At 38.0% G+C, this 9,435-nt stretch overlaps 1 protein-coding gene across 1 annotated transcript; it reads right to left on the bottom strand.

Moving 5' to 3' along the window:
* Positions 1-322: 322 nt before the first annotated feature.
* On the bottom strand, positions 323-6,570 carry LOC107101970 (protein-glutamine gamma-glutamyltransferase 2-like; the record flags this gene model as incomplete). The annotated part of the gene is made up of 9 exons (XM_015401073.1): positions 6,522-6,570; positions 4,441-4,620; positions 2,259-2,477; positions 1,888-2,006; positions 1,456-1,584; positions 1,135-1,312; positions 878-1,010; positions 649-752; positions 323-571 (listed from the first exon to the last, which is right to left on the bottom strand). Coding segments are annotated over exons 1-9 (1,360 nt in total), but the record flags the coding sequence as incomplete, so codon positions are not given.
* Positions 6,571-9,435: the final 2,865 nt, after the last annotated feature.

Here is a 9,435-nt window from a genome sequence, read left to right on the forward strand (position 1 = left end):
GTGACATAAATTGAGCAATTAGTGCAAAGAGTGTTACTGCAGATAGAACAAAGCGAAATTATGCAGGAGTTAAGAAACGTAGGAAGATGGAGTGCAGAAAAACAAAGCTTTTTTATACAACAATTTACTGCAGATGGGTGCTTTACTCTGCCACAGTAGAGGCTGGATGTTGGACAGACAATGTGTTAATGTAGTCAATACAGGGAGCCAAAACGTCAAGCAACCAATGCCAGACAAACCACAACAAAAATTTCCTGCACTTGCATTCGGTGTCAACAGATCTTTAACAGAATTATTTATTTTAGTTTATTCTGAATGCCACTTTCGGTACCTTCAGGGTACTTGTAGAGGTGAGTGATGTCCTCTCTGGTGTCACTGCCAACACTCTTGGTGCTGATCTTCTGGCCCACCAATCCAGTGGTGGTGACCTCTGAAGTGCTACCATCCTTTTTCTTCATGAGTGTGACAATATCAGCATTGACCTCAGCAAAAACAAAAGGGGCGTCGTACTTGAAGGTAAGCTCCCCCTCCTTGATGGCCTTGACAGGGATGGGGCCGCAGCAATACACTCCTGAGAATTCAAATAAATTCTCAGAATTGAAACTATGACACTAGATTTACTATGCATACATATTTCAAAAGCTGTACCTTCACTCTTTTCCTGAGGAGTGGGGTCACTAGCCTGCCAGCCATCAAAGCCAGGTTTGAGGTCTGGCCTAGTCATCCAACTTTCCACCCAGCAATGGTAATTCCTGCAGATATATAACACATTGAACAGGTGTTTTTGCTCTGTTTGAGCAACCCAGTGCTGTCCTTAGCTGTGAGTGCTCATAATTTTCTCAACCATGTGTTAAATATAATGCAAGTAAGTTCTAACCAAATCATTTCTCTAGATTGAATGGAATCCCCTTTCTCATTGACGTAACGTTCAATCACCAGGTTGCTGTTGGTGTCATGGGCAGACAGAAAGTTGGTTATGACTCGACAGGGAATGCCCAGTGCTCTGGAAACTACAAAGACATAAGATAAAGTGTCATGTTTGAAGGGGGATTATGCATATGTGGTGATATACTGTTTGGTTCAGCTAGACAAAAATAATGATTCTCTCTAGCCATACAGCCTCTCCTGTCTTACCCGAACAGGCCACAGCAGCAAACACCCAGCACTGTCCGTAGCGAACGGGCTGACAGGCTTGAGTGTCCCAGTTTCGCAGAATCTCCACACTGCCACGCCAAAACAAAGGACTGACCCCTCCTTCATATCCGTCAGACCATTTCCCCAGCAACACCCCTTTGTCGTCATTACAATTTACCTGCCACACAACAAAAATAGTCTAAAATTTTTCACGTCTGAAATCTAACATCTAAGTGTGTCATGGAAACATACAACAAAGAGTTGAATATATATGAACATTGGCTATAGAAATATATAATCAATAAAATGGAGAGGTCATACCATTGCACTCAGTACTCGGGTTACATAGATGGGATTTCTTCTCCCTGAATGGTCTTTTCCAGGATTACGCAGGCATTTAGGATTCATATCCAGAATCCTAAGACAAATATCCAGGATTCCACTTTCAAACTGTAGAAAATAACACACCCATTAGATTTGTGCCCCCTTAGAAAAGGATCCAGTAGACGTGGTGGAACAAAACTTCCCTAAATACGTCGGTTCTGAGGAAGCAGACAAAAAACAGAGCAAGATATGCGCACAGGCTTGGAGGTGTTTTTTTAAAAATTAGGTTACCTTATCAGAAAATATTTTCCTCTCACTGTAATAAGTCTAACTCAAGTTTAATCAACACTCTGACAAAATCCTGCCTCATTTGATTGATTGTTTATAGTGATGAAGAGAGGTTGATGCTGTCAGTGTTGGTGTTGGTACCTGGCCAAAATTCCAGGGAGTGGGTATGGGGTGTTTGCTGCTGCCTCGAAAGATGATCCCATCCTGAGAAAGAACATACTCGGCCAGGTTCTGCTCATTGTCCATATACACCTCATCCGCTGTTGCCAAGACAAATTACAAATAATGTCCCAATGCAAGTCCAAACTGCTATGCTTAGGTTTGAATTCTTAAAAGAGTGACTCAATCTTAGTATCAAGCAACAAAATACTGAAAATCGTTTGGCATGATTTATTCTCTTAGCTCTAATCCTTAACACATGTCTACATGAAACATGATCAGCTAAGCTCTTGTTATCTCTACAAGATACTTTACTTGATAGACATATTCACTGAGGGGTAATGTTTACCCACCTGGACACCAGGGATTAAACAGAAGAATGAACTCAATCTTCCCTGACTGGCCCAGGGTAAGAGTGTAGCGGCCAATAGGAGCTTTGGGAGAAGAGCAGATAGAGAGGGCCACCGTATTCCCAGGAGGGCTGGTTACTGCGGCACTCCAGGTAGAAGTGTCAATATTAGGAGAGACACCAAAACGGGCCCTGGTACCATACTGCTCAGAGGGCTGAGGACCTGCATGTTATCAAGAAAATTGTTAAGAGGGAGAAATAGTAACCAAATCTTTGAGAAAAGAAAATCATTGAAAAAGGAAATTTTGCATTTCCAGTCAAAGTTCACAAATACTGTCAGTGGGAGATAATGTCATATCGATTCAGGGCTTTTTCATTTTAATTTAAGACAAAGGTGGGATGATGATACAATACACAGCTGAAATGAATTTGTAAAACAATACATAGGTTCTCACCTTGACAAGTGCAGCAAGTTATCTCTATTCACAGTTTCTGCTTTATACATACAGGCTCAAAGTCAACCCTACACTTCCAGGAGAGTTGAACTACATTAGGAAAACATTATGTGGAGCAATATTGATAAATAATGCAAAAATAATGGGATTTTGATGTTGCAATGGCTTTATCCTTTAGGATCATAGCAAGCAAAAACTTATTAAAATGTTTTCTGCATTAGCTTTTTATTTCATCAACAACCAAACAGTAGGCGTTACCAAACAGATTTCAGGTATATAGAGTCTGAATGTGTGGTACATAAGCAAACAGCTTTTATATAAATGAGCAAGGTCCTGGCCTAATTCTGAAAAGATATTTCAGCAGTTTTCCAATCTGATGTTGGCTGGTTTTAAAAGCTATAGTTCACTTTTTTATTGTAATGACACAGAGTCAATAAGATCCTGGTATTTCTGGTGCTTATTCAGGAAGCGTCTGAATCCAGCTTTGATATATGTTTGACACATTGTTCTACTTAGATGTGTCACAGTTTTGACAGTTAATCCATCTCTAAGAACCCTGCACCGACTGTCAAATGCAGTGATGGTACCATCATGCCGAGGGCTGCTTTCACTAGCAGTGATCCTATTTCATTGCCTGGAATGAAGGAGGGATACCTCAAGTTAACAGGTATGGGACTCTGTCATCACAATCCACTGGAAAATCTTCACAAATATATGCTAAGACTGACACAAGATGTGATAAAAGCGCCTTGCCCCATCAAAACCTGGTCTAGGCCAGAAAACCACATGGTTTTCCCTTTCTTATAAGCTAAAATACAATTTAGTTCAGATGCTAGTTTATATTTATATTTGAGCCTCTTTGATTACACACATGAAAAATCCACAATAGATTTTTATATGAACATCCAAACGTGACATCTTTGAATCACATGACATCCATGCCCATTATGAGTGTATGTAAACATTTGATAGGCAAGATACACTTACCCCAGTGTCTAAGGTTTAACCATATCTGACTCTGTTCAGACATGCATTTTCAGCATAACAGCGCAATAGATAAAAGCTTATCCACTTAACGGCAAAGAACTTTGGAAGGACGTCTGTAAAGTAACTTTACTGTGCTTTATCTTCCCCGGCTTTAATGGGGGCCCCTCTCAAATCCATCAAAATAAGGAGACGTTTTAAAACTTGATACTATTATCTGTGATAACAGTATGCACAAATTTCCCTTCTGGGCAGCAACATTTCCTGATATCAGAGTTGAATTTGATGGTGAACAATTGTTGCCTTTACAAGCTTTTTGCAAGAGACAAAAGTTTTCCTGCAGTTTTATTCCACAAACAAGATCTACAAAAACAGAAAACCCTGAATACAACTGCACAGAAATACATACAGTAGGTGGGTTTCAAATGAACTGGGGGAAGTACACCGCAACGTGCTTTAGCTGCAAAAAGGAAACACCTCTGTATCTGAACTAGATCACTACCTTCCCTTTAACACTGCTCCCTCTGGATCCTCAAATAACTAACACACCCAGTAAGAGGAGGCTGAACACACTGACTTCCTGAGTGTGAGGAATTACCCTGACATTTCAACACAATTTTATATACCAAAAATACATTAACCAGTCCTTAAGTACTGCTAACTAGACAAAAACAAATGTAGGGAATCTTTACTTGTTAAAGGAAAGTCAATAATTAAAATAACTATTTGATTTAAAAGACTTTGTACCTGTTTCTGCAATGAAGTCAAGAGAGCTGATCCCTGGCTGGTAGCTTCCAGACCGAAGATAGAGACTGATGGAGAATGGCTGGCCTCTCCTCACTATGAGTTGATCAACTCCATTGAGGTCAGTGCGATGGTCGGTGTTGTTGAACAAACACTCCAGATTCCATTTCTCGATGTCCAGAGCTTAAAATAAAACAAACAGCCATATCAATAACTTTAAAACATTTACACTAAACACATTTTCTGATCATATTTAAAATGTTTTTTTTGTCTTTTTTGTAATTTATTAATTATGTATTTACATTGCTGTCATCTATACTCCTTAGTTAAACCTTTTATTGCAACTCATTAATATTTATTGTGTGGTCTTCGGATTAAACACATGAACCTTGGCACTGTGGGCATGTTTCTACTCAACAAGATAATTTTCTCTGGCAAATCTTGCAGCATAAATCAAGAGAGGCTTAACACAGAGTCTCTCCGAACTGCAGAGGGCTTGCTATGACAAACATTCTCCTATCCTCTGGATTGCTATATAAAGAAGAAGCGAACTCTTCTTGTGTAACATAGAGTATACTCTATGACCTATCAGACGGCTTGCTTCTCTGTATATACAAAACCCTGTTGTAATGATCTTCCCTCCAACCTTCTATGAGGTAATGATTTCAAGCCTGGGCGAGACATAGTTGCACAAAGGCAAAACCACAAAAGCTTCCTGCTGCTTCAAGGAATTAGTCAAGGGTCAGGGACTTCCACTCTTGGTCTCTATCAGAGAATAAAAACAGATGTTGGTGCAGCATTCTCCATATTCTGCAAAGGCTGTAGAAAGGCAAGCACAATCTACATATTTTATATCTGTAATGTGTGTGATATATTTTTTTAAAACAAGACCCCAAACATTGTTTTGTCCAGCTGTTTATAAAGAAAACATCTGGATGAAAAGGCTTTGATGTAAACAGCAGGGAACCTCTTAAAACAGGAAGTAGAATGTGAAAGCTGTGGTCAAAAGAAGTGTTGACAAAGGTTGGGTTTATGCTGTTAGCAGAGGCGAGTTTTAAAGGGAAATGTAGGACAAAAACTATGACCCAGTGTGAGGTCAAAGGTGGGACAAAAACCTCTTCTACAGGATTAAATTTGAAATGTTTAAATGATGAAATCAGGCTGTATGAAGCTGTAATTGTTACTGAGTTGTGTGGGTGACTTTAGTTCACACAAGAAAATGTTTTTCCCAATAAGTCTTTTAGCTGCTAAGATGGTGTATTTGTTAGTGCAAGCTTTGCTTATTTACACCAAGATATTGTTAGCATAGAGTGGAAAGATATTCATTCATCATTATTTAATTGTTTGGGATTGGTGTTAATTCTTTAATCAAATTTCCATCACTAGATTATCTAACAGCTTTGTTGGCCTTGGTTTTAGGTAGTTTTGCACCGATACCGATACCAGTATCGGACGGGGCCCCGATACTGCCCTAAAATGTTGGTATCGGTATCGGCGAGTACCAGCAAATAGGGCACAGATACCATTTTGAGAGCCATAAGTTTATTCAACTATTGTCACCCATTCCAGGTAGGCAATAAAAAGTTCTACTGGATTCACTTTATATTAGATTTTTTCCTGCTCCCCAAAGGTAAGCAGCAGCTTGACAAACAATGATGTCAATTATTTTATATTATTATGGTATTGGTATCGGCCGATACTGCACAGCCAGGTATCGGGTATCGGTATCGGGGCCAAAAAATGGCATCGGTGCGACACTAGTTTTAGGTCAATAATTAAAAAAGTGTTTACCTAATAATTGAATTAATCAATCAACCAATTAAATACAAAAACAGTTAGTTGACCATACATTTGATTTATAACAACACTTTTCATTGGATAATGAAATGATACGGCACTTGCACACAACAGGAAAGACCAACAGGTCTACTGCTAGTACTAGTCTATGTGATTAAGACTCATCTACTGGTATTTCTGATACCAGTTTTACAGATCACTTGGCAGAGTTTTATCAACTAATAAAGGAAGACTCAGACAGAAAAAAAAACTCGCATTTTGTGCAAACTGGGCCCATGGGACCTTACAAAAAAGTCCATTCATCAGCCGCGACTTCTCAAATTCAAAGTGACACATCGTGTTAAGCATCCAAGCTGTCTTGGGAAATATCTGATACTGAATGAGGAACGAAAGAAATTATTGAATATACCTGTTTGTTTCTGAAGTTCTGTATAATTTGGCTAAATAAAAGCTTAACTGCACATTCAGTGTACCTTGACTGTATCCAGTATTTTCCATTTCTTTCTATATATTATGATCACACATTTAAATGGTGAAATATGAGGTTCTATTGTGAAGGATTGTGGCTTAATTTACCACATGAACTTGAACTAGTTCATTTACAGGTTTGTGAACTCTGTTAATTTTTTTTTTGAGAAAGTGAACTATGAATGTGAGCTAATTCATTTTCATCCGTGTGAACTGAACTTTCGGCTTGTTCTTTTTAACTATGAACTGGCACAACATTGAGGTAAACAAGGAAGAAATAAGTTAAGCCAGTTAGCACCTCCCAGCTCAACTGTGTACATAATGAAGACTAAGATCTAGTGTTAAAAAATGAAAATAAAAAAACATTTGATTTCAAGAGCGATAAGACTTGAACCAAGTATGAATGGTTCAAGTCAAAGCTAAAGCTGTGCTTATAATACTGTTACTACTGACTGAAATGTTGTTTTTAGTGTCTACAGTCTAACTAGAAATAAAATTCTAACTTGACTGATTGACATACTGTAAACAGAGGGGGGGGGGTTCAAATAAAATTTTTGCTTCTGAATTTGTTCCATTTATTGAAGTGAAATATGTCTTTCTTGGTGTTCCTGTTTGTGTTTGTTAGGAATGGAAGTTTTCTAACCCTAACTAAATAATCTAATGCTTTAGAGAAAACCCACAACTAACGAGGTCCATGTTTGACCCACTACTAGAGCAAACCAAACCAAATTTGGCAGTTTAAGAAGTCGATTACTTAATGGTGAACATATGTAAGCAGCATATAATGGCAGAATGAGGAATGAGAAACAGATGCACAACTTGTATAGAGGTTTATGCCTGCTGTTAGTGATTATAAACAAAACAAGAAAAAATGAAACACTATATCCCAGATCCTGCACACATGTAATCAAAGGTGGAACTTTTATCCTTGACTTGTGGCTAAATATGTAGGACTAATTAACTAAGAAATGGATTCTAGAGAAAGATATTCCTTAGATTTCCTGCCTTTTCTATGGTATGTGCCTAAGCTACTCCTCCTCCTTGAACCTAAGCCCATTACACAAAGCGACTCTATCATCAGTAACACTGAGTTCAGTGTGAATCTTAAAAGGAAATTTTAATCAAGATGACCTAACGTGGCAGAAAGGACAACAAACATTATTCTATTTAAAGAAATTCAAACAAACAAATGCTCTGATGTGAGAGAGGTTTTCATCCCTGAGGTAACACTCACTCTGTCTACACTGCCGACCTTTCAACATCTAAAAATGAATTCTTTGTACATTTGGAAAAGGTTTGACATTTATGATGGTGTGAGGGTGTTTAGCAACAATTTGTTGACTGAAAATTAGCTGTTTTGATGGAAATGTTCAAAAAGAAGGGAAAACAATTTCTGTTTGCTTTTCAGAAGTTCTGGTGACTTCACGTAAAACAACATGTAGTTTAAACAGAAAAAAGTGCCCAAAGCCCAATGAAAGAGTCTTTATTTACATCTTTTTTCAGCTTGACACCCAGGTTAAAAGACAAACATTGAGGCTTGTTCTCAGAAGACGTCTGAATGTCTCCACTAGGGTCTAAAGCAACTCATTTTAGGAGCCTGCATGCCTTCAAATAGCCAATAGGCTAAATTAGTGGAAGCTCTGTGGAGCCGCACCTGTTCTCAGCTGCTGCTATAATCCCAGAGCAACTGTTCTCTTCTTAAACCGAGGGGATGAAATAGTTTTGATTCTTTTAGATGTCAGTTTATTCAGTATTCTTTCTGGTACTTTGCTGCTGGGCTCCTTCCTTATAAAATGTGCTTGCATAAGGGACTATGTGAGGGTTTAAACTGAAAGAATCAAAAATAACATTACAATCAACAAGGGTCCAGAACCACACATTGTTTATTTCAAGACCATGATTTCCATCACAAACAGATGATTGAATGAGTCTATTATTAAGTTATACATAAATAAATATAGTATTATATATTAGAGATAATTTTTCTTTTATTTTCAAAGACAGAGTTATGTCTTTAAATCATACCTGGATCTATTCATGAGTGTTTTAAGAGCCTGCATTGTTTCTAATCTCTAAAAAAAGTATCATTGACTTCATTCAAATGTTGTGTTTGCAAAAACCAACAGCTGACCTTTGGGAACACTGTATTTCTAACACTTGGAGGGTTAGAATTTAACTTTGTACTTTACACCTCGAACTGCAGATTTACTGAAGAAGGTGCAAAAATATGAACACACTGGTCTTTTTTTAGGAGGTTTGACAATATGCTTGCTTTCACAGAAAAAGGCAAATATAAAAGATTAAAGTTAAACTTTAAAATTAAAGGGGTAATTTAATTATTTTAAATCCTTCTTTTTTCTATTGAAATCAATCAGTTATGGTCTATATAAAGAGGAAATGCAGTGGTTTGGTCTGAATTCCTCAATATCACTCCTCAGGTATCCGTTTCAATCCTTCCCAATGGTACATCCAAGAGTAACTGGTTTTGATGCAGTCTCTTCAAATGCAAACTAAGCACTTTAAACCCCACCCCACTCCAGGTTGCACAGCATTGCACTGCCCTAAGTTTGGCCCTTTCTTTATAGTTTGATAGGACAAGTGATTATGTAGCAAAGCAGAAACTGGGGGTAATGACATGTGGGTTAATACACCAACAACAGAATTATACCCACTCGGAGCTTTAGCATCCCATAGCTGGACATTACACTGTAAACCCAGATTTTGTTTGTACTC

This window comes from Cyprinodon variegatus, unplaced genomic scaffold (genome assembly GCF_000732505.1).
Source record: "Cyprinodon variegatus isolate N-32 unplaced genomic scaffold, C_variegatus-1.0 Scaffold1180, whole genome shotgun sequence".
NCBI classification, from domain to species: domain Eukaryota; kingdom Metazoa; phylum Chordata; class Actinopteri; order Cyprinodontiformes; family Cyprinodontidae; genus Cyprinodon; species Cyprinodon variegatus.